General features: G+C 37.1%; 2 protein-coding genes across 3 annotated transcripts in view; one reads left to right on the top strand and one right to left on the bottom strand.

Moving 5' to 3' along the window:
• Positions 1-25575, top strand: part of LOC134220858 (3'-5' ssDNA/RNA exonuclease TatD) — a 40983-nt gene extending 15408 nt beyond the window's left edge. The window contains exons 2-4 of the mRNA XM_062700017.1: positions 14883-15231; positions 23911-24022; positions 24083-25575. Coding sequence (XP_062556001.1) covers positions 14883-15231; positions 23911-24022; positions 24083-24394 — 773 coding nt within the window. The 3' untranslated portion in view covers positions 24395-25575. The remainder of the gene's footprint in view (positions 1-14882; positions 15232-23910; positions 24023-24082) is intronic.
• LOC134220860 (ribonuclease P protein subunit p21) overlaps positions 25563-26995 on the bottom strand; it is a 37032-nt gene continuing 35599 nt past the window's right edge. For both annotated transcript variants that reach the window (XM_062700021.1, XM_062700020.1), the window contains exon 3: positions 25563-25820. In XM_062700021.1, coding sequence (XP_062556005.1) covers positions 25592-25820 — 229 coding nt within the window. In that variant the 3' untranslated portion in view covers positions 25563-25591. The remainder of the gene's footprint in view (positions 25821-26995) is intronic.

Genomic DNA, 26995 nt, shown 5'->3' on the forward strand with positions numbered 1-26995 from the left:
ATTCTATGCGCCCCGTAATAAATTAAATAGTTTGGCGGTCATGACATCCAAAATTTCCAAAGGCAAGTACATCTATCGCTTCACGACTCATTGAACTTTGCAATGTGGCACGGTAACATGGAATCTGATTCTTCTTTGCAGCAACATAATTTATTGACAAGAATGATCATGTGGAGAAAATTAAACTACAATTTTGGAACAGATTTATCAAATTAAAGTCCATTTTTCGTCATTGCAAAAAATAGCGTCATTGCAAAAAATACACAAGAGTGTAATTTGACTGACCAAGCTGAAAGGTTACATCCAGCACGTTACGTCTGATGATGGCTGAAGGTCAGTAAGCCGAAACGCGTCACGAAAAATAATGCTGTGAAGTTTAAAATATCACCGAGAAAAGCCAATCTAGCGGATTAATTAATTAAAAAATGTTTAGGCCAAATTTGAGCATAATTAGCTATAGAAGGCCCCTCTGACAATAATAGAATAAAACCTGCCAAAGCCGTCATTCCCCTTACGTTTTTCGAAAAAATAGGCGTAATGAAATAATGAAATTCCTCGAATGAAATAAAGAAATTCCGCCTGAAATAAATTGTCCAGTTCAGAGTCCAGAGTTGACGAAGACGACGAGTGCACAAAAGCGATATATAGGTTTGACAGCTCAAAAAATAGATGGAACATCATAAATGTATCCAATTACAGAACATCCAGCAACTTTTAGGGCCATAACTGTTCATTCAGCAAAATGTGTTTTGCTGAACACGATTCAGCTATTCATTTTGCTGGAAACAAAAACTGGAATTTGGCGTGTATACCCTATAGGGTATTAATAACTGAATTAGGTATTATGTTATTATTCGACGGGAACGAAGGCGAGTTGCGCAGCGCAGGTCCTTTTGAAAAGTTAAGCGAGAGTTATTTTCTCCTGCTCGGGATACGCATCAGAACCAGATCATTATTCAACTGTTAATATCTTCGGCTACAATCACTCTTTTTTGACTCCTAAAACAGTTTTTTAAAGCTTGTTTCATAACCTTTCATAACATGCGGGAAATCATATAGTAAAACATTGTTATGAAAACTCATATGTGAATATGTACGTTATGTGGAAGATATTGATTTGGAAAATGTATTGGAGGTAACCACTTTCCCTTCGATGGGACTCGAACCCATGACCCTACAGTACGCTAGACTGGTGCTTTAACCAACTAAGCTACGAAGGACCTCCGTCGGCCTTCGCAACCTAGCGGCTACTGAACGAGCTCGAGATTCCCAAATTGGACGCATAGTCAAATCACTCGCAATCCATTTCTCAAGCCAATACTTCCACATGTGTATTGTACACGTCCACATTAGAGGAGCGTGAGTATTTAGAATGTCTGGCGGCTATACACATTCTTCATCAGCAACGGTACTGATCAAGTGAGGTTGTGTAAGCTATTTGCCAGTCGGTCGTCAAGCTCAGACCCGACCGCATTGCGTAGGCAAGAGCACGCAACTCAAGTTCAGTTCGAGTCCCATCGAAGGGAAAGTGGTTACCTCCAATACATTTTCCAAAAAACTTGAATTTGGAACATCAATTATGGAGATTCTAAAACACACGGCATACTAAATTCATTCGTATGTCAGAAGAGCATCAAGTAGAGAATCCGGAACAGCCGTAGGCTTCGCCGAAGGCCATGTACATGATGGCTTTTACAGCTGGCGAAAGGTGCCCAATAGGCGTAGGCACACCAAAAAGAGACCGCCCATTGAGTATCAAGTATTTAGTACCTAAGTACCTATAAAAGAATGATGCAGTTTAACCTTATTGATTATTTAAACAAAAATACCTCTGAGGGTAACACAATGACACTGGACTTCATAGTGTAACGGTACCAATAGTGAAGCTATTAGTAGCTACTACCTGTGCACTGACACAAGAAATAAAAAAAATGATATTTTTCAGCACAAATGAAAAAAAATATCAGAGTCATTTTAACTAATCAAAATCTAATCATTCTATGCGTATCTGCATAGACGGATGAATAAAGAAGAAAGAAAGGGAAAAGAAGAAGGAAAAAAGAGGAAGAAAATGGAAGAAAGAGTAAAAAGAAAGAGGTGAGAAGAAACAGGACAGAAAGGAAAAATAAGAAAGAAGATAGATGGATAGCGGAAAAGAGAAAAGGAAAGATGGAAAAATGAAGAAATCACAAGGAAGAAAGGAAAAGGAAGAAAATAGAAGAAAGAAAAAACATAAGGAAGAAAAAAAGGATGAAAGAACACGGAACAGAAAAAAGAAGAAAGCAGGAGGTAAGAATGAAGAAGAAAAAGGGAAGACAGAAGGTCCGAAAAAAAGGTCCGACGAAAGAAAGATGACAGTAGAAGGAAGAGGAAAGAAAGAAGAAAAAAGAGAGAAGAAACAAGAGAGAAGAAGAAACATGGAAGAAGAAACAAGACATAAGGAAGAAGAAAGGCGCGAAAGATTGAAGGAAGAACAAAGGAGAAAGGAAGGAAAAAATAAGGAACAAGGGAGTAGGAAGATAGAAGAGGGAAGAACAAAGATGGGAAAAGGAAGACGGATGAGGAAAGAATAAAAAAGAAGAAAAAAGAAAAAAAGAAGGAAGAATAAAACATAAAAAATATAGAAGTAATCTAGGCCCGAATAAAATACCAAATGCAATTTCGGTTCATTTCCGTTAGTGTCCTCTTTTACTTTAAAAGTGAATTCTTCCAAATATATTTCTCGTAATATTCAGTCTTTTGTTTGTTTGGGCTGAAAGTCTCGATAATAAAGACAAAAAAAAGTCTTTTGTTATTTTAGTCTTATTAAGATTTTTCTTTTTAAGCCTTTTGTATTCAGCCTTATGTGGAAGTTCCTGGGTACACTGTTCCTTTAGTGGTGGTAAACGTAGGAGAAAGGAAAACGTAGTAACAATCTTCCTCTATGATTTATTACCTCTTTTCATGAAACGAAGATGTCCGTAACTAAGGAGAAATCTTTCAGAAAATATTAGTTCCTACTTAGAAGAAATAAATAAACAGGAAAAAAACTAAAAGAGAGGAAAACTTGCATGTGCGAATCCGTTGATAAGCTCTCTTAATTGAGAAATATTGTAGAAATAAATGACAATATCGTTGAATTTTTTTGATGGGCCGCCCTCTTATTCGGTTCTATTTGATGCCCTGATGCTCTGGACAAAATTTCAGCCAAATCGGTCAACGTTTGGGCGGTGCTAAACTCGTTGGAAGTTTATATGCAAAAATGTATGCAGAAATATCCAAAAACAGTGAATTGTAGTTGGGCGGCACAAGTTACGATGAACAATCACAATTTACAAGCTCAAACGCAAAGTTACCCTGGAAACCGTTATACCATATCGTAGGATTCTGAATAACCTTTCCAGCGTACTACGTTTATTGATTCGTGTTAGAAATGTTACTTAACCATACACATAATTTTACTAACTAGAGTCGAAAAAAGCAATAAATTTGCCCCTGTATAAACAGAACAAAACAAAAACACCTGAAATTACGACTGTACGGAACCTTAATATCCCACCAAAACCACTATAGATGTAGCTACTGCGCCCAAAATCCTTTTCACAAAATCCACTAGGACAACCAGCCCTGGTCTCCCCTAAGAGCTAAGAGTCACGCAGTACCATTTTTTGTGTAATTTCATTTCTTATCAATCTTTGAACAGCACGATTCCTTCTGTATGTAAGTGTTGCTGTAATATGCACAATTACAAGCAACTTTCAGTTATTATTCAACGTTTTCTCTACCAAACTGAGTCACTCGATAGACCATTCGTCTTCGTACCGCGTGGACGCCTCATCCATATTGCATTGGATGGGGCTGCGGCCTTGTTTTTCGTGAATTTTCATTTTCGCTTACAATTTGTTTTCCTTCCTGGCGCGATATGTACGTGGCCCCTTCAATCGAGCATATGATCGCATTTCTAAAATTAAACACGTTCAATCATCGACGCGTAAAAAAAGTTACGCCGCACACATGTTGTTGCCCGGCGCGGCGCTGCTCCCCGTGGACATTATCTTCGCGAATGGATTGGGGAGTTTCCATAACATAATAATTTCGTTTTTTTTTCGTGAGGAATTCGACTCGCTTTCTGTCGGAGGATAATCTGCCGAAAATTGCATTTCGCTTGCTGGCATATGCACAAAGGGTGATCTGGCTGTGTTTATTCGCACAAAGTTCAGTGGCAATCGTGCGTTGTGCGAACCACGAGTAGGACAAATTACGCGGACTGCTCTAAATATAGAGTAGCGTTGTGAGATAAATTCTCATAAATTAATGAACTACTTTTGCGATCGCTTTCGTTTTTTTTCGTATAAGATGCTAAACCACCATCAACCAGCAGTAAAAAGCATAGGCGTGCTTGAACTGTGAATTGCATTTTTGTGTACCTATCTAGATTAGAACATTATATAATTCATGCCATTTAAAATGGCAAATAGCAACATCTGCTTCGTTTTTTGGTTAAATCATGTAATCAGCACAGAATAAGTCGTATGGGCTAACATTAATTTATTGACTTTATTAAAAAGACCTTGAATAATCCTAATAATACGTTAAGTCTTAATCCCTTTCCATCAGTCTTGCACACCTCTGATGATGTTGAAGTGATATAGAAGAGAAAAGGTTCTGCTAAATTAAATACAATCAAGATCGTGACATTCGACCAGAGGAATGCATAAAGCTGTACGCGCATTGCGAGTAGCCAACGGAATCGGAATGCCATAGAGAGCAGACCAAGAACGACAAAACGCTGTTAGCCGAATGCAGTACTTAGAGATCTCAAATAAATAATCGCAGAAGTATCCAACTGGCGTTGTTAGTGCCTTTCTTGTTCATATTCAAAGCAAGCGAAGTTTGTTCACAATAATATACATTTGATACATTTTTTACCTTTCACGCACCTCCAGGGTCTCCAGTACCCTTGCGAGCAAAGGCGTAAGATTGCCAATCCGGAGATTTGCGATCAGGAACTCGAAAGTGACCTCCAGAAATTGATATGATCTAAGAGGAAAACCAATACTTTCGTGTATTCTCTTTGGAAATTCTCTTTGAAAAGCACACCGCGGTCTATCCTGGCCACATTGGTATGGTCCCAGGGCATCATTTTCGGTCCGGGTTAGGAAAATTTAGCGTTGAAACATATTGCAATGTGGTTTGGTTAAGTCATATAAATTATCGGAAGCCATATTTGTATTTTTTGCAAATGTCATTCAAATTCCAAGATGTTCTTTTATAACTCGCAAGTCATATTTGGAATTTTCGCAAAGGGTGTAAACCGATACCGGATTCTAAATGCCCTAGGGCCATGTCAAAGTGGCCAGATTAGGCCACATCAATTCCTGGAGGTCACTCCCGAGCTCCTGATCGTAAAATTATAACACATGATGTGTCGCAAGCCATATTTGGAACTTTCGCAAAATTGGTCCACCAGGACCGGGACCCTAGGATCATGCCAATGTGACCATGTTAGGCCATATCAATTCCCGGAGGTCACTTTCGAGCTTCTGATCGCAAAATTATGACATATGAAGTGTCGCAAGTCATACTAGGACCATGTCAATGTGGCCAGGTTAGGCCATTTGAATACCTGAAGGTAACTTTCGAGCTCCTGATCGCAAAATTATGACACATGATGTGTCGCATGCCATATTTGGAGCTTTCGCAAAATTGGTCCACCGGGACCGGATTCCGGATGCCCTGGGACCATGTCAATGTGGCCAGATTAGGCCATATCAATTCCTGGAGGTCACTCTCGAGCTCCTGATCCCAAAATTATGACATAGGATGTGTCGCAAGCCATATTTGGAACTTTTGCAAAGTTCCGAGTTACCCAATCACAGTATTAGGTCATTTTAACAGCCTAGACTAAAGTTTCAGTCGGTAATACCCACCAGGAAAAAAACTACCCTAGTACAATCCGGAATAACTCCGGGACTAAGTGACCAATCCTAATTCCTAATTTAATAGACGTATCAAACATAAATTATATTCTTCGTTTGAAACCAAAGTTTTCGAAACCTTGGGAGTTTCTGTTAAAACATATTTTGGACAATTCTCTTTTATTGCTGCCTATTTGTCATTCCAGTGCAATGGAATTTGTTGAGAGCTGATCTTCAAATTCTAACTCGTTCTGCGGGGTATTATACTAGGTATTCAATATCCCAATGGACCAACTTGTTTTTTTCCCAGTCGAAACCCTCCTACAATTGATTAAGTTTTAACGGATTCAAGTCAGCTGTGTGGCCAATTGGTAACTTATGCTGACTTTGACACTGATCACCTTCCTGTGACGTTTGAAATTTCACAAGAAGCCTCAATCCAATCAGCTCTACTTTTAATTATCATAGAGCTGATTGGGATTTATATAAAACGTATATCGATAGTAATTTTGATGTTGATATTCCTCTCGATACCAAAAGTGATATTGATAATGCTCCCGTATTTTTGAGAAATTTAATTGTCGAAGCCAGAGGCATTGCAATTCCTAAATGGGAAATTAAATTCAACTCCATTATTATCGACGACGATCTTCAGCTACTGATCCGTCCTTTAAATGTGAGGCGAAGGCGATACCAAAGAACTCGCGATCCCGCGATGAAAGTTAATTGACGAAATTTGCAAAATGAAATTAAAAAACGTTTCGCTATTCTGAGAAATACCAACTTTGAGAATAATGTCTCGAAGTTGGATCCCAGTTCGAAGCCCTTTTGGAAATTAACGAAAATTCTTAAAAACCCCAAAAGCCAATTCCAGCGCTTAGAAAGGGAAATAAAATTTTATTAACAAATGGCGAAAAAGCTCAAAAACTTGCTCGGCAGTTTGAGAGTGCCCATAATTTTAGACGTACTTCCCAGATGAATGGAAAAACGCCAAAGTTGTTCCTATTTTGCAACCGGACAAAAATCCAGCTGAGGCTTCTAGTTATCGCCCAATCAGTTTGCTTTCTTCAATGAGCAAACTGTTTGAAAAGATTATTTTAAATAGAATGATGGTTCATACTAATGACAATTCTATTTTTGCTGATGAGCAATTTGATTTTCGCCATGGGCATTCAACCACTCATCAGTTATTAAGAGTTACGAATTTAATTCGACTCAACAAATCTGAAGGATATTCGACTGGAGTTGCTCTTCTTGATATAGAGAAAGCATTTGACAGTGTTTGGCATGAAGGTTTGATTGTAAAATTGATGAATTTTAATTTTCCTCTGTAGATTATTGAACTGAACCAAAATTATTTATCAGATCGCTCACTGCAGGTCAACTATCAAAATTCTAAATCTGATAGATAACCTGTAAGAGCTGGTGTTCCCCAAGGCAGCATACTGGGGCCCATATTGTATAACATTTTTACTTCTGACTTACCTGATTTACCACCAGGGTGTCAAAAATCTTTGTTTGCAGATGACACAGGTCTCTCAGCCAAAGGGCGAAGCCTTCGTGTCATTTGTAGTAGATTACAAAAAAGTTTGGATATTTTCTCCACTTACTTGCAAAAATGGAAAATTTTCCCGAATGCTTCCAAAACTCAGCTTATGATTTTCCCACATAAGCCAAGAGCTTCTTATTTCAAACCTTCTATCAGACATATTGTCACTATGAATGGGATTCCAATTAATTGGTCTAGCGAAGCTTAATACTTAGGACTTCTGCTAGATCAAAAATTAACTTTTAAAAGTCACATTGAAGGCATTCAAGCCAAATGTAACAAATATTTTAAGTGTCTATATTCCCTTATAAACAGAAAATCAAAACTTTGTCTTAAGAACAATTTGATTTACAAATTTTAGACCTGCCATGTTATATGCTGTGTCAATATGGACTAGTTGCTGCAATACCAGAAACCAGACACTCAGAGGATTCGATATAAAATTTTGAAAATGATTCTGAAGTTGCTCCCGTGGTGTAGTAGGGGAGGAGGTTCGGTTGTGGGCACCGTTCGGTTATGGGCACCCCTATGTATCTTTTGACAGATAAGAGATGCTGTCGTTCTGACAACCGTCATTTGTTTGCTATAATAGCATGATGTTTTGTGCTCAATATCAAACCGGATGGGCATCTCTACTTTGAACTAGAAACAAATAAATTTTTCGTACAAAAAAAACATCACGAAAGTTTTTTTTGGCTTTTTCAAAGTGTCATAAATTAAAGGATTTAATTAAAAAAGTGAGTTCTAATGCGTAGTTACACAGTAAATTTAATCTATTTTGAGGCCCAATGTCGAAACCCATTTACCTAAAGTGCTATTTTAGACCTTTCTTATGTGATTTTTTTCAACATCCTCCTTAATGCACCGAGGGAGGCATCATCACTGCTAGGTGAATTGATTTGAGTTTTTTAGCGTCTCCTGGCTTTTAGAATGAATAAACTATTCCTTGTCTTTAAATCTGGGTGGTTTTTATTCATGCTTCTTAATTTTTAGCTATGTTTTCAAGGGTGCCCACAACCGAACCTCCTCCCCTACCAATGAAGTTCATAGAATTTCTAATATTGAGACATTGCAACAACTGTCCAATAAAATAATTTCCAATTTTAGACAAAAATCGTTGTAATTTTTTATTGCAACGATTAGCTTCTTGTATCCTTAATATATATTAGGTTAACTTTAGTTTAAGTTTAAAACATTGTAATTCCTACATGGTTCAATTTAATCAGAGGAAAAATCCTAACTGCCAGAGGCAATTGAAATGTATTAATAATAACTAAAAATTTAACATAGCAAATAAGGATGATAGTGTTAAGAAAACACGGAACACCTAGTCTAAGAGATGAATGCATATATTAGATAATTAGCAAACAAAATTAGGAAAAAAAACTTACATGCAGGCTTCGAATTTCTCACTCATATAAATAAAAACCCTGGATTGAATCACACAGCGGAGTGGCATTTTTCCATGTTCTTCTGTGAGCACGTGTTCTCAACCAATATTTTATCCGGATAGAAAGACGGGTGATAAAACTCGGGAGCGCCGGCTCGACGAATAATTTAATTTGCGCCTCCTATTCTCCATTTCGCCACTTCTCCAGATAAGCTTAACAAACTATTCACAAAAATGTAGGTCCGCGACGGGATTCGAACCCAAAACAATTGAAAAATGTTCAGCGCACCCACTATAACCACACATCCACACGAACTGATTGAAAGCAAGCAGATAAATGGCTGTATTGAACCTACTACTTATCGTGACGCATCGTTAAATGCAATCAGTTTGGAGAGGAAACTGTGCTTTTTGCGGTACATGCGAAGATGGATATCAATTTTTCGCACCATCGCTAGTGTCGGAGTTTATCGCACTCTAATTTCTCCGGATAAAGTGGATGCTAGAGAAATCTGTTGAGAGGTGAGTGAGTGAGAAATCCGAACCCTGCTTACATGACAACTCACAACTACATAACAACTTACATACTATCTCAGGAAGAAAATAGCGAGTAAACTTCTTCTTTCAAACAAAAATTCATTGAAGATTTTCTTTGAGGAATTTGAAATTCCAGTTATAAGTCACGGTCATGGTACTCAACAAGCCAATAACTTGCAACAATCTAGAGCTCGAACAAGCTTCGGACAAACTAAGTTTTCTTATCTCGGTCCTTTCAAGTACAACTTCCTTCCAGGTAGTTTAAAACAAATTAATAACCGATTCACATCCCATGTAACCATAAGTTCCTTTAAGAGTACGTTTTTCGCTTAAGCAGCTCATTGAAGCTGCTTAAGCGAAAAACGTACTCTTAAAGGAACTTTTGGTTACTTGGGATTCAAAGAAAAATTGAAACAACACCATAAAGCTACGATTCATGATTTTCTAGTTTGATTAATTACTCTTTATTCCAATCTAATTATTAATTTGCACTTACAATAAAAAAGAATAACATTCAATCATTGTTGTTTATTTAAGAATCCTTAAAAAAAAACGATTTCCACTGGATTCTTTTGTATGTGTGTTGTAACTAATTATGTAGCTATGCCACACCTCTACATTATAGCAAATGAAATATGCCAAACCTCTACATTATCTATATACATAAAAATGAATTTCTATCTGTCTGAACCTTATAGACGTAACTACTGAACCGAACGGCGTGAAAATTTGTATGCAGAGGATTTAGGGGCCGGGGAAGGTTCTTAAGAAGGTTCGAGACTCCCCCTCCTTTGGAAAGGGGGGCTGCCATATAAATGAAACATCAATTTCTTCATAACTCGAGAATTAATCAGAGAATATATCAATTTTAAGCCAAAAGAAGTTCGTCGGGTCCGCTAGTAGCAAATAAAATTTTATTTACATTTTTGTAGCCTAGGAAAGCGTTGTCAAAAGTTTTAGTTGCGGCCATTACCAGGAGGCCCAAATTGAGCTTTTTGTGGCGGGCAATAATAAAAAAAAATCTCAGGCAACATCCAAAAGAATTCCAGAATGAAATTGATTAGCATCATAAGTATATTCATAAAAATCTAAAGTCTAAACTAACTTTGATTAATATTAAAAAAAAGAATTTCAAGAATAATGTCTGATGTATATCCCAAGAACATAATGTAACCAGAAAGAGTTTTAAGGAAATTCAGAATATCTAAAATGAAGAAGTGGTGACCAAACTTATGAGGAAATTGTTGGTGTGGAGAAATACTTGTATTCGGCAGAAAGCTTAAGAGACCATTTGGGCAGCACCCTCTATTGCGGACGGGAATATGGAGTGCTGCCCAAATGGTCCCGCTCCCTATTAGAAGTCCTTGTTCTGAAATTCTTTGAGGATATTGAACAAGTAACTTTTAGGAATAATGCATGAGGATTGTCGGTAAATCAATTAAATATACGCTGCAATTTCCACTGCAGATAAAATTCAGCTATTCTCTACTCCCAACCGGTGATGGTTAGATTTTCTAGCAATTCTATACAATACAAGAACCTATAAAAACCTGTATAAGAACTGGGCATATGCAAAAATGATACATTTTTATACAAATACTAGCTGACCCGGCGAACTTTGTCTCGCCAAAAATTGATCAATATTACTTTCAGAATAACATCTGACTTGTCGAAGAATTTAGCGTAAATTGTTTGAGAATTCCTTGGGAGAATTTCTGAATAAATTCGCGCAGGAGATTATTTAAAATGGAACTTGAGTAACAGATAGAAACATTTTGAACAGAATTTTCCAGCAAAAAGCTATGAACTAAACCTTGAATTTTATTTAATTAATGAGATGTGTGTTACTTCTGCGTGAAACGCATTTTACAATGATATGGAAATACTAATATCATCTTCCAAACTTCGACTTAGACGAAATGGCCCTTCTTAGTCGTGCGGTAAGATGCACGGCTTCAAAGCAAGACCATGCTGAGGGTGGCTGGGTTCGATTCCAGGTGCCAGTCTAGGCAATTTTCAGTTTGGAAATTGTCTCGACTTCCCTGGGCATAAAAGTATCATCGTGTTAGCCTCATGATATACGAATGCAGAAATGGTAACTTGGCCTAGAAACCTCGCAGTTAATAACTGTGGTACCAGCTATAAAATCCCCATAACGTCATATTTATAAATGAAAATCGAACTGAAATCGAATTTGAATCAAATCTTCGATCTAAGGGGTTGTTAATCTCTTGCCTTTGCTTGATTCTTCGCTTCCACCGCATCGATACGAAGCAGATCTTGATCAAACAATTAACATTATCTTTTCTGTATAAACCAAACAAACAATCAATTGCTTTGCTTTACTTTCCTATTCATAAGAAAGGAAAATTGGCTCAGCTGAGCAATGCGTCCGTTCGCTGTCGAAACGAATCATCCGTTACTAAATTAATCACAATTAGCACTTGACTCGGACTGGCTGGCTATCGCGTAACCATATATAATCGAGCATCACAAGTCGACTGTGTCGAAAAGCAACGACCCGTTCGATGTGCCGGCAAGCGGCTGGATATCCAGCTGGAAATAAAAACACAATACACGCAGCCATAAGGCATCTCTGACAGCGTCAAGATCGAATCGAATTCAAAGCCATTTGAAACATCATCGACCAAAAAGTTGCGGTGCGCGCCCCGGTGGAAACGTTCAATTATACTTTGGTACGAAAATATACATTATTGCCAAAAATAAACTTTCGCTTCAACTGCAGCCTGGCGATAATTGGTGAAAGTACGGTTTCGCGGTGCGACGATATATTCGCGGGATCGTCTGTGTTATTATACCAGCAAAAGCTGCCGGGACTCGATGCGGTTTCCCGATCATCCGCATTGTTGACCGGTTGGCACTCTACTGTGGCATCGCCGTATCACTTGATTTTGGATGGGAGCAACAAGTTCCATTTTCATGTGGAAGAAAATGTGAAATTTAAGTGCTTTTTATTGGAGATTGTTGTTTTATGATCAACCTGATCATTGAATAAAGACAAATACCATTGAACACGATGAAAACTGTGGGAATAACGTAGACAGTTTCCTCATTTTCTAGAAATGAAGAACATCTCTGCACCTCCACAGCAGTTGCAGGAAAGATGTTTCGTATGAAGAGAATGGAAGACATGCAATAGTGCAGCGCAAGGGAGACAGAAAGTGTTTTGTCTAAATGTAATATGGCTATCATTCCTCATTCCTGCCGCCATTCTGTTACATTGCGTTCGAACCTTTAGGCCCGATGCCCACGTAGCGTCTTTTCAACGTTAAAAGGACGCATGTGTGCATCGGGAAAAAGCGGTGACGCAGCGTCGCCGCACCGATGCACACCTGCGTTTTTTCAACGCCACGTGCACGCAGCGTTGAAAAAACACTACGTGGGCATCGGCCCCTAGTGAAGATTATCAACCAGAGGCGTCGCGTGGACTTTTCCTCAACCTCAACTCAAAGCTTTGCGATTGCGTTTTTTTTCTCAAAATGTTGTTCTATCTGACGATACATAAAACGTGATCAAAATTTCAAGAATGAACTTAGCACAGAATTGTTTTTATACACCGATTAAAAAGAATCCTTCCCAAAATCTAATGTGACCAGACGTCGCTGCATTTTTCAACTTAATTTTTCAAAGTTATACCAATTTATGCAACCTTACAACTATTTTTATATATTTTTTTGGGCCAAAATCTATGCGGAATACATTTTTGTCGTATTCATTTTCAAGCCAGTGACGTAATCCAGATAGGTGTCTCGCATTTCGCAGGACGCTTGCTGGTCACATTACCAAAATGTCTCCAAGAAGTCAACCAGAAAACCAACGGAATATCCTAATGAAATTTACTCGGAAATCTTCCCGCCTTTTCTTCCAAGAACTCTTCCAAGTATTTTTCCAAAAAAAATCTACAAGAATTTCCACAGAAGTTACTTAAAGAATACTTCTAGAAATCCAACTATTTTTTGGAAATTTCTCCATGAAACCTTCCGTAAATTCATCTTTAAATTACACTAGAAATTCCCCAGAAAATTCATCCAGGAACTGCTCCGTGATATTCCTTTTTCAAGAAGAATCCATGAAGAAATTTTTGAGGGAATATACGAAACGTTCCTAAAAGATTTCTTGAAGCAATTCCTGGAGGATTAAAAAAACCTGGAGAAATTCGCGAAGGAATTCTTTGGTTGAAACTCTGGAAGAATGTTTAGTAAAAAATAAAAACAAATTGTTTGGATTTTCTGATGGACTTCTAGAAAACATTTTCTAATCAATTTCTTAAGAGTTTCTGAAGAAATTCCAGGAGAAATTCTAGAAATGAAAGTATTTTTGAAGGAAGTTCGTACCATAGTGTTTAATTGTTTCATAAGAATATAAGAGAAATAAAACAGACTATCGAATTGTTATTGCCTCTATGCTAATTCTATAGGAACATTAAATTTTTACCGCAGCAAATATGATAAAAAATTGTCACAATTTTTCGCTTGCGTCGAAACTGAAATGGTGATTAATTTTCAGTAGAGATAGCTGCACCAAAGGGGAATTATGTCATTCAGTTTATTTTCAGTAATTAAATAAGACAAACCATGATCTTTTTTATGGTGATGATAACATTTCATTAGCTCCACTATCAATAGGCCGTCTTGTATGGAAACCCTCATGATCGAAAACACAAATGAGCGCCGGCAAACTTACATGATTTTTTTGTTATACAATCGGCCATCGAAAATTGGAACCAACCAATCGATAATAATTACTAATAATTCAAATGGGATCCAAACAATATAGGAAGAAAATGGCAAACCACCCCAATTCGGTGCTGGTGCTGGTTACGTGAGAATCGGTTGCGCGGTTCTGCACCTGGTGGGAAATGCATATAAAAATGCTGACGGACTCGCGAGCCAAATCGTGACGAGCCATCGCCGCACGGGCGGCAATGATTGGAGGAAGTGATAATGGATTTAATGGGTAAAGGCATGAAAAATTGTTTGCGATTAAGAGCGTGCCAGAAACGATACGCACCAAGGGAAGCAAATTCCTCGCGTAAGGCATTCGGGTGTGGGCTTTATTGCTGGACATAATTGGTCCTAAGTCGTTAATTGAGCGAATTCGATCGCAAGACAATGATTCAACAGTGACAAACACGTGCTTTAGTTACAAAGTTGCATAGTGATGTGCCTTATTCTTAAATCCCGTAATATTTCTCTCTTGTTTCCCCAAGCAGAGGTAACATAAATCTGAACAAACATCTCGAGAATAGTAGAACATATTACAGATCACTCACTGAACAATATAAATAATGGAAATCAACGATATGAAAAGCATTATCAACATCGAACAGGTATTTACGCTACTGCGGTAAAGCAACCATAACCACGGACAAGATTTCACTAAACATGTTTGAACATTCAGCGGTTAAAGCGCTATAAATAAAAATTTCAATGTCAAATGTACTTTTCACGGCACATAATTCTTCTTGCTTCTTCTCCGTTCACCGCAGGCGTCCAAAAGATCATGGTACCGGGCACGTCGGTCAAGTCGAGCAAAGAGGCCCTTCGGTTGACGCGCATCTACCCGGGCATCATTTACTCGACGGCGGGGATCCATCCGCACGATTCGAAGTCCATCATCGAGGAACCGAGCACGTGGCACGACTTTGAGGTAATCGCCGGTGCGCCGGAATGCGTAGCTATCGGACCGTGCGGGCTTGACTATCAACGGGATTTTAGCGAGCCGTGCACCCAGAAGGACATCTTCGAGCGGCAGCTGAAGCTGGCGTGCAGTCTGCAGAAGCCAATACTGATACACGAACGATCTGCTCAGGAGGATGTGTTGGAAATACTCTCGAAGTAAGTGAACATATTAAATTAGTTTAGTATTTGTTATCGCCTTATCGGTAGCAAGTAATTAACGTTCTGACATGATTCATGTCATGATGAGTAGGTGCAACACGAATAAGCTTGCTTTGCATTATTTAAGTTCTTATCATTATATGAGCTACATGCTATATGATAAGGAATTATAGAGTGAAAGTTCAGTTGTAAACTGACTCATCCAATAAAATAAATTAAATCCAATCAATGGCCAACCATGTCACAGAGAGACAAACAAATGCATTATTTTCGACACGTAAATTTTGTCAATTGAAGCTCTATTGCCTGGCGTATTCTTCGTGCAATGAAAAAACATATACAACATATGATTAACAGAAGAATGCAGCTATACCCATCCTGAAACTGATCATTTCGTCGCACTTAAAGATGTTGGCGTACCGGTACACAATTCATATATACAGGGGTTAGACAAAAAGGTTGAGATAAGCAAAATTTTGTCGAAGTTCATATCAGCATAACTTTGCATAAAATAATCCGATTTCGATGAAACCGGGACCTTCGGACGCGGAAACTCTTCTAGTATACTGTCCCCTTGTAAAACCTCAGATTGGCCCTTGGCCACCGGAGATGTTCCGGGTTTTCCGAGGATATGTTAAAAATGCATTTTTTTTCTTCTGCTTGTCGTTTTATCTGACGTTTACTGCCATCAGATTTTATACTCTCCCTTAAAACTAGAACTAATATGCTGACCAATGCGGGCTGCAGATCGAAAATCCGTTAGGTATACGCAAAGATATGGCCACTTTCATAAAATAGGTACGGGATTGGCCATACACCCTGAACAAATGTCACTTTCGCAGAACACCCGGAACCTGTTACAAATTGGCCAGAGAGTCTTACAGTCATCATAATATATCTTTAATAAAGATCCTATATTCATCATCTTGGGAAAACATGAATTTTGACACCCATATATGCTTAGTTCAAGACGGTACCAGAACCGGCCCATCATGGAAGGCCCTTGGAACCTGCTATAAGGATGGCAGTGGACACTATCATTCTGGAAATGTTTCTGTAATCATCGTCTCGCAAAGCCATGAAGATAGATACCCATATTTGCATTATTCCTATCTGTTATCATTTCATCATGTTCCCGGAACCATTTTTACGGAAATGGCCATATCTCTGCGTAGTTTTGACGGATTCTCGATCTACCGCCACCATTGGTCGGCATATTAGTTCTGGTTTTTGGAGAATGCATAAAACATGATGATAGTAAACGTCACATAAAATGACAAGCAGTGGAAAAAATGCATCTTGAACATACCTCCGGAAAACCCGGAACATCTCCGATGGCCAAGGACCAATCTCAGGTTTGCAGGGGAACAGTATACTAGAAAGGCTGATGGTTCTGATGGTCCTGATTTTATCAAAATCGGATTATTGTACGCAAAGTTATGATGATTTCAATTCCGACATAATTTTACCTATCTCAACCTTTTTGTCTAACCCCTGTAAATATAAACCACACGAATATGGAGACGCATGGTTACCCACCATGTTGTTTGTATGGCGAATCAATACTTTATTTCGTGAACATACTATCTCCAGAATGGCTCACCCGATAACTCTATTTTTATATAATATGTGAAGTTGGGAGAAAGAATTTCATAGCTATTGATTGAAAATCGAACCAGTATTTCAAAAGTTAGGCTGAATAACTGTTTTATGAAAAAAACGTAATTTTTTTTAAATCACCCTATCCGAAATTAGCCACCCTTGTGTCGGAACAAAACAGACAAGTCTAATAATTTTCGGAAAGGGACGATTCTACCACAGACAAACAGACATAACTCTTGTCAAATTTCCATCGTTCAATGATTTACTGGTCGATTCAAATAATCATTAGTTGGCCAATCGATCACTCGTGGCGCTCGCATCGGATTTGCTCGAGTCTGACGTTTACTCACTACCGCCATCTGGTTCGTGATTTGCCCAACTAACTGAAATCAACAGATGTCGTTAGTGTTTGAATGACGATGAATTTGATGAGTGAATGTTCAATGTGTTATGTCTGTTTGTCTGTGATTCTACCATATATTGCAGTACATATTCGGAGATGTCGTACATCCGTTTCATTCGGACTTTCTGTAATATGTTGATTTTCAATACATATTAATACCAAATTTGAAAAAATCGCAGACAAAAAGCTCCACATGTCTCCACTTTTTGACCCTTCCTTCGGAAGTGTCTATAATTTCACTTTGTATGCGTTACGCAGGTGTGTTACGTATTAATCTATCAAGAAATCTCGTGAATTATTCAATAAAATGTATGGTATTTTAAACAAATACACTTTGACATTGAAAATATAATTATAACAAATGATATAACATGAAATTATGCCTATTTTTCTGATTTGTTGCAAAGAAACAAATTATTTTAATTGAGGAACATATAGAAGCATGAACAAAAAAATCTTCTCAGAAAAGCAAAAACGTAAAAATTGAAAGGGATTTCAAAAATTTCTTCAGTGGAAGCTAGATAGCAAATGTGAGCATGTTTTGAGACACTAATAGATCACTTATATGCATGTATGTGACCGTATGTGTGCAAATTCTGAAATTTACTATGATAAAAATCTCGCTCATTGTTAAAGTATTGAACAAGTTTAGTTTTACCAAATTAGGCATCCATAAGGCGAAATATATGTTATTATTGAACGCTATTGAGTTTCGCTCAGATTAATGACTGATTTAGTTAGTTCTGGATTAATTAATATCGAGGTCTCTGGAAATTACGAGTACAATATATGCAATCAGCGTTACGATAGTTGCTAACCTTGTCAGAATAGTTATTCAATCCGACGAGCGCCTTATAGATAGGCAGCATGAAGTACAGTACGTTATCATTCGTTGAGTTGTCACTCAACCCATGACATCCGCCTTTGGGTAGGCAATTATTTTGTCACTTTCACGTTAAATCGCCGTGGGAAGCTGAGTAGTTTTATCTCGTTTTAAATACTGGAGTCTGGGACAAATTTCCTTATAACTAAGGAAGGGTCAAAATCTCACTGTAGGTTGATTAATCTGGGTTTTTTCTTCTCGTTATTAAAGATATAAGTTTGAACTACGTTCAGACAAATTTTCAGCTGCCGCCATCTGCCCATTCGTATATTATTCATATTTTTCTAAACAGTGTTTTTTAACTTATTTTCAAGAAATTCACTAATAACGCTTTTAAAAACCTTGGTAAGACCTCACGATCTGATTAATTATCATTCTCCTTTGAAAGCATACCACAAAAAAAATACCAGAGGTTTTACGCGAAAAAAATGAGAAGAAAACCACGTTATAGCTGCTTTCAAGGAAATAACGTACAGCGCCATCTACCTAGGTTTTAGAGCATAGGTGTCTATGAAGCATAAGTCCAAAATGTCGAAACAAATAACTTTGTAGAAGCAAATTTTGCTTTATCTCGTTTCTATCAAAATATAACATTTATCTAGGTAAGTTTTAACTTATCTAGATAAAAATAAAATTCATCAAAATGAAGCTTAAAATCACCCGCGAAAAAAAAACTATAGAACGTCTACAGAGAGTGCTAAAGGTTTTGTCCAACGAATACAGCGGTCTGCCCCCTCCACGCCGATTCAAATTTGAAGAAGTTTGCAGAATTTTCCGTGGGAATTTCGAAGATTCAGTCGAATTTCATGAATAATCACGTTGGATTTCCAGAGAATTATTCGTGAAAATACCAACGATTTCCGTGAAAATTACAGTAAAAATTCCAAAAATCTCTTTGTAAGAACTAAGAAAAACGTGTGTCCAAAGAATTTCTCGCTGAAATAGAATTTTTAATCCTAAGAGGGTCGTTTGGCAGAAAGTAATTTGATTAATTAATCTAGCGGAATAATTAATTAATAAACGCGGTGATTAGAACAAACAATAGAAAGTAATTTGCCCAAAAGCCGCAAGGCCGAATATGTAGTTTGACCGATCAGATCATTTGACCGAAGTCCATCTGATCAGAAGTTATTTGTTTTAAATATTTTGCTATGGAACTCTCCAAGAATTTCTTATGGGCAATACGAAGAACTTCCCGTAGAAATCCAAAATAAATCCTTCCGAAAAGTTATCCGTTGTAATACCGAACATTTTTCGTGAAAATTTCACTTATAACTTTTGAGTATTAGTGGAACAAGGTGTCTACTAATCTGTAAAAAAAAACAAGATTACCTGATTTTTTTAAATTTTTTTTGTTCAGGTGCTCTACATTAGTAAAAACAAACGTGCCATGTACAGATTGTTGCAGCAAAATAACCAATTCAAACCAGTAAATACTGCGAAACACGTTTTTCAAAAGAAATTATTGGTGGTCTCAAAACATTTTGTCTCGACATCTTATTATTGACAGCATTACATCTCCCACTAGCACATTGCCGCCTCGCAGCTTACTGTCAATTAAGCACCACAGTTGTTAACTGCGAGGTTTATCCAAGACAAATTACCATGTTTGCATTGGTACATTGTGAGGCTAACACATTTATATGCCCAGGGAAGACAAAGCAAAATCCAACCCGAAAATTTCCTAGACCTGATCGGGAATCAAACTCAGCCACCTTTTGCATGGTTTTGCTTTATGGCCCTGACTCGTAAAGTACCTTTTACGTAAAGTAAGTAAAAAATCTTTAGGAAATGCATCCAACAATTCTTTTACAAGTTTATCCAGAAATTGCTTCAATCATTCAATCAAAAATTCCTTAAAGATGTTCCTTCGAAAATTCCTCCAGGAAATGAAATCGGAAATTCCTTCAAAGAGGGCATTCTACGAATTGCTTCGCAATTTCCCTCAGGAATTCCTCGGAACTTCCTTCATAATTTCATACAGAAATTGCTTTAGGGTCTCCTTCGTAAAATACTTTGGAGATTTCTTTAGATATTCTTTTAAAATTTCTTTGGAATTCGATCGATTTAATTAGGTAAATCCTTTAGGAATTTTGTTTGTAATTTATTTTTGGAATTCCTAGAGGGGATTATTTCCGGTATTTAGTTTTAAAATTCCCCCAGTAACTTCTCCGGATTTTTTTCGGTCATTTCTAGAGCGTTTCTTTCAGCATTTCTTCTACAAAAAATCTTTGAACATGCGGAAATTCGTTTAAAACTTCCATAGTAATTAATTTCGTAATTTTTTCGGGAATCTATTCATAAATTCACTTCGGAATCCTTCTGAGGAATTCTTTGAAATTTTTGTTCTGAGAATTCGTTCGAGAATACCTTTAGAAATCCCTTTGAAAATTCTTCTAGGAATTCCTTTTGAAAATCCATTCGGAATTTCATCGAGAATTCCTTTAGCAAAAATCCTGCGCAGTTTCCGTTAAATATTTTTTCGAAAATCCCTTCAAGTTCTACTGCGGGAATTCCTTAAAGAATCCTTTCGGAAATTCTTCCAGGAATTCTTTCGGGGATAGAGGCGGTCGGGTTTGGGGAATTGGTGTAATGTCGGGTTCGGGTCGGGCACGGGTTTGTGAGATGAAAAAAATGTCGGGTTCGGGTCGAATACGGGTTCGAAAAATAAAATAAAGAATATTTTTTTATTCGTTACTGGTAATTTTGAGGCTTTTTAGTTATTTGGGCCTATATCCTTTTTAAGGTAAAGAGAAATTTAAAATATCTAGTTTGATTTCCGGCAAAAAAATAACTCAGGTCCAGCTCGGGTTTAAATAGTTGAATTAAAAATTGTCGGGTACGGTGCGGGTTCGGGTTTGAAAGGAATTTATGAATCAGGTTCGGGTCGGGTTCGGGTTTACAAAATGTGAAACCCGACCATCTCTATTCGGGGACTCATCTAGGAATAATTCAGAAAATTGCGCTTATAATTCCTAGGACATGCATTGAGTGATTCTGGTAGTGACCAATGCCGCTCAAAATAGTGACTTTAGTGACCAAAGCTGATGAAAAAGGGACCAAATAGTGACTTTGAGTTGCAGAAAAAGTGAGAAAATAGTGACTTTCAGTTTCAGTTGAAATTTTGATGAGACAAAATTTAGTGTTTTTGGGTCGAGGGAGAATTTTTTTTTCGTAATTTGTGGCGGATCTTTTACTCACCACTCTCTCATAACGAACTCAAAAGAGAAACGAAAATCGTGCACGCTAACTTTTGCCCTCTCTTTTTATCCCAAGGAAATTTTACTAAATATCAGTCAAAACTCAAAATATGAGTAGTCCTGCGAGAAAATCAAATGTTTGTGAGACTGGAAGTGAGGAAACATGGTTATCTATCACTCATAAGACCTGTTTTTCTTTCCCGAAAAATGATTTCTAGGCAAAAATCTGCGTGAATGAACATTCTCTTCTCGTGAGAATGTGTGAAAATTACGATCATTGGATTAGCTGAAAACCTACCTAAGAAAAATGCAAATTTGCTATAGGTGCCACGGTAGTTTTTGGAACTTTTAGTGCGAAAGGAACATCAGAACGGATCGTTTTGGTAGAAAACGAAACAAAAATTATGAAAATTCAGTTCAACGAACCTGGGATTGGACGCTCAACCTCCTGCTTATAAGTCAGGACCGTCGGGCTCGTCTTAAAATTTAAAAGTTATCAAAATATAACGAATCTAACAAAATCTAAAAAAAAAAATCACGATTGAAATCTTTTACATTCAATAATTTTACACATCAAATGTATAAATTATTATCACAATATATTTTGAAAAATTCCAAAATATTGAGCGAAGTGGATGTTGGAAGGAAAAAACGGCTTCTATTTTATCATGTTCTTACAGCAAAATTACTTTGGGGATCCCTTACATATTTAATGTATCGCCTTTTTAATTCGATTGCAGTACAATCATAGATGCAAATATCATTTCGATTTGAAAATAAATATGTTTATTCTACCAAAATATCACGCGCTAAATCATAACTTCATTAATAACTCAACAGTTAGAACCGTGATTGTTGCGTCTGGTGCAAGATACAATCACCCTTTATCACAACAAAGAACAAACCATTAAATCTTCAGCAAACTACCGCAATTCGCTACAATAATAAAAAGAAAACATCGACGAAGAGCAATGGATTAATGCAGTTACGCCCCTATGATTCAAAGTACGAGCTTTGTGATAAAACAATTTTCTGTTATAACAAAACTGATAAGCATGTTTGTTTTAGGTATGTACTAAATAACAAGCCTTTAATCAACTATTAGTTTCCCTGAAGCACCGGGAAGAATATCTAAAATTGAAAAGATTAATCTGAACCGCCAATAGTGCATATGATAGGGGAGACTGGGCAGACTTGATCTACTTTTCTCATTTTCGATGTATCTCAGCGCATGCAATCTTCAAAATTGGGGAGACTTTATTCCCTTTATATAATATCTTTATCCTTTCCCGTCAAAAATTGCATCTCGTTTGATTGTCTCATTCTCTTCCTCTATCTTTCAACTCTCTCTCTCAAGCGTCTAACTAATTTAAAAATCGAAAACAAAAGTTGAAAAAATGCTGCACGAGTGAACCAGTCTGAAAGATTCATTCGTTAAAAATCAGGCGGATGTTAGCCCAATCTTGAAAAACAACACTTTTTTAATATTTTGTTTTAAATTTTAAAAATACTTAGAGGCGTCAAAAAATATGGGTTCTTTGGGAAAGTTGACTTTAAATAAAATAAAGAATCGATTGAGCAAATAAAAAATGTTGACGGGAAAGGTCAATTAGCTACTGGTGAAATGCCAATAAGAGCATCGAGTAAAATGGCTGGCGAAGTTTCAGAGCGATCATTTTTCCAAGATCCGTAATTTCATTTCCGCCGTGAACAAAGCATCATCCGACTTATACATAAAGCTTCATTCAAAAATAGTCAATAGTTTCAAAATAGTTGAAAATAGTGACTTTTTGCGAGAAAAAGTGACTTTAGTGACTTGAGGTCGAAAAAAGAGACTTTTTAGTGACTTGCCCGAAAAAAGTGACCAAGTCACTAAAAAGTGACCCGCTACAAGGCCTGTAGCTTTCTTTAGGTATTGCTTCGGGAATTATCTAGGAATTCCTTTGAAGCTGGTTAAACGTTTTTTTTTGTCCATAGATCGGAACAACGATCCACAAGTGTTCAGTTATTGAATTGTTTTTCATGTTTGAAATTTCCATGATTGTGTCAGAAATTCTCTAATAATTCCAGCACTTTTTTCAGGTTTTAGTCACCCAACGGCTCATGACGAGCTGTGGACGGTGGTTGGTCAGGGGTCAACGCTCGAAGAAGTTGCTTGAATTGATCGAACCAATGTTCCAGCTGATCAGTTGGGTCGATGAGTAACTGACCTGTCGCGTTTTTCATTGGTATCCATGGATTCATCCTTGCACGACCCAGGCGTCGTGAGATATGTCGGCCAAAACATATTTTTTTTTGTAGAATAAACACATATGTATTCTATTTTTGGCATTCATAAAGATGTCTTCAAAAATATTCATGAAATCACATTTTTTAGGACGCCAGAGTTTACTCTTTCCTAAATATAAGAAATGTGGGACGTTCCGCGGGACACTCTGCAGACATCAATTGAATTGAAATTAAGAGAGCATCACGCGTGTTCCACATGAGTTACGACAACTCCTATGTGACCAGATTTAGTCACTATAAAGTTGCCGCAAAATTTTTTTTTGTGTTCTTCAATAATTTGATCAATTTCTTTCTTTCAGATTCCAACCTACCCCGCAGATTATAATCAGAGGCTTCATGGGCACGACTGAAGAAGCGTTGAAATATCTTCAAAGGGACTACTACATATCACTAACGGGTTATCTATGCAAGGTACAAATTCTGATCGCTAAATATTATTCTGAAAAATAACCCTATCCTATACTTCTACAGGACAAATCTGACACTGGCGTTCGCAAACTACTCGAGGATGGTCGGCTCCCTCTGGAACGCCTCCTGGTGGAAACCGATTCGCCGTTCATGTATCCCAACACACGGGCTTCCAAGCTGCCGCAGCACGTGAAAACGGGTCTAACGGAACGATCACTGCTCTACTTGCACCGCTACTGTACCTTCCAACGCAACGAACCTTGTAGCCTTCCGGCTATTGTAGAAATGATTGCTGCATTCATGAACAAGAAACCCGAAGACGTCGGGTTGGCAACGGCTTTCAATGCGCTGAAATTATTCGGACTGTCCCAATGATGGGAGTCACCGATCAAACACATAACTCAGAAAAACATAAACGACAATGAGCTCTAAAACGAAAACGATATATTGCCCTAAACCCATGATTTTATCCAATTATTATTTAGTGAAACGATTTCGCTAAACCTATCGAAACATGCTAGCATGGACTATTTTAAAATACACGATTTTATATTCCTAGAACACACACACCCAAGAACACATGCGATTGTTGATTTGATCCTATTTAAGTCTTGCCTGATTATAACGTAGTATATTAATTGTTGTTCTAATTAGTTGATCCTCACGACTGCTCAAAGAGCTGCTCTTTAGATGTTAAACACAAACAAACAGGCGTAACTTGTTGAAGAGGCGTCCTTTTTGAGCGCAGTAATCTTCAAAAATCTCGCCGCCTATAAGTTATTACTATTTGTATGTGTAGTTTTATTAATAAAATAACATATTGTTCTGTTCCACGTAGATTTAAAACAGCTGCGCGTAGTTGTATTTTTTAACAGTAAGCATGTGAAACAAACGAAATGTGTTAATTTGAATTTATGTTCTATGTGTAAAGCTAAAGACTGAAGTAACTAAAACATTAGAAAAAAAAAGAAGCACGATATATAGTCGAGAACCAAACCCTGTTAACTAATCTCGCGAGAATAGAAAGTACGGGAAATTAGAAGGCAACACAACTCTGCTCGTTTTCAGGGAAATCGCACTCGATCAGGGAATAATCTCAGCTTAGTCATATAGGCAATCCGTTTTACAGCAATACACATTCCTTGCCAATGGCGATTTCTCGAGAAGTGACCAGGGTTGACGGCCTGTAGAAACCCGAACCCGAGGTCTTTCTTTCAAGTGCTTGTGAAGGACTGTTCTAAACAAAATCATAAGGTAAAGCAATACTATTATCTGCTCTGGCTAAGGTTATGTGACTAGTAGATATGAGTGCTCTTATCATCTTGCTGTAAGTTGTATTGTTGAATGTAAGGATATTTAAGGGGGAACTAATTTAAAGTGATTGTTATTCACTCAGTTATAAATATTTGCGTTGAATGGTGACAAGAAAGAAGTGTAATTATAGGAAGAAAAGTGCCATAATGTAGGATCTTACTGTCAAGATTTGACTATGCGACACTCTGTATTCATCGTGTAAATTATTGAGATTGAAATAAAGAGTATATTTTTATAGAAAACGATTGTGAATTTACTTTATTCAGGTTTTGTATCAAAGGCTAATGTCTCTATCACAAAATTTGAGTCTTCCAGATGGATTTTGTGGCCCTTCCAGTTACGGTATCGTTTACGGTAGTTACATACTTTGCAGGTCACTTCCACGAAGCATAGATTCTCCTTGCGAAGGTCACTATATTCGGCAGTGTTGGTAGGTATCAATGCGACTCCGCATCTGTGGCACAGGGTTCGTTTGATCGCAGGTTCGCTGAATTGGGAAGCGATTTATTAATAACCGCGACGTTAATTATGTGTATCGGTATTTAACAGGTTTATGAAATGTGAATTTTTAAAAACTTTGAAATAGTACCGTGACATGCCCTATTACCGTGGGGTTAAGGACGTGTCCACAATAAATTCGCTATATAAAATTCAATTTGTAACAATCACTTTTGAAAACTATGTCACTTTAATCAATATTAAATACATTTGAAGGGAAAAATATGTTTTGTACTTCAACTCATAAAAAAATGAAGAAAATAGTATTCGACATTTGACTTATGAATATGCCTAATACCGCGTACATTCCGAAGAAGATTCCAAATACCGCGCAGAAAATTGCCTAATACCGTGCCCTATCAAACAAGCTCAAAAGATGAGCTTAAGAGCACATTTACAATAAAATGTGTAAATAATTGAATCATATACAAATTTCAATTAAATTATTAGGTCATACATACTAAAAAACGTCATAAAAATTAACTATTTTACACAGATACCTACTGGGAAAATAATCATTTCCTTGGGAAGTTAGCAATTTCTCAATATTGACGATTTAAAAGCGTTCATTATTTTTTCAAATAATTCACTTCACATTTCTTTAGGTTTTAGATAGATGATATCCAATCGAGTGTCTAAGTAGATTTGAAGACAATAGGAGGATTTGTATTCAGATGAAAAATACTCTACCTTCATTTCTAAAGGAAACTGCACTGCACAGGAAAAATATTTACGTCTATAGTCTGTGGTAAATATCGCATAAATGATATTGTATTCGTATGTGCTGAGCGACACAATAAAGACGATTTGTATGCTCATTAGATGTATACCATCTTCAAGTCTTCCAACAGAAGTTTTTCTTTGAGGAAGTATTGGAATAATACATATTGCAATATGTAATTCATCTGAATGATGCTTCCCTAGTAATCCTACGCATAAAATGTCGTAGATATTTTATTTAGTATGAATGTTTCAATACCTATACGATATTGTCTAGTGGTCTATGTATTCAATGTGATGGTTACGTTTTATTTTTCTGAGTATCAACATCACGGCATAGCCTAGTCACGGTATTAGGCACTACTGGCGAAGAAGATGGCCTAATACCGCGACAATTGTTTTTATCAATAAAAATGCAAAAACAAGAAATTTAAATACCATTTC

The sequence above is a fragment of the Armigeres subalbatus genome, chromosome 3 (genome assembly GCF_024139115.2).
Source record: "Armigeres subalbatus isolate Guangzhou_Male chromosome 3, GZ_Asu_2, whole genome shotgun sequence".
NCBI classification, from domain to species: Eukaryota; Metazoa; Arthropoda; class Insecta; order Diptera; family Culicidae; genus Armigeres; species Armigeres subalbatus.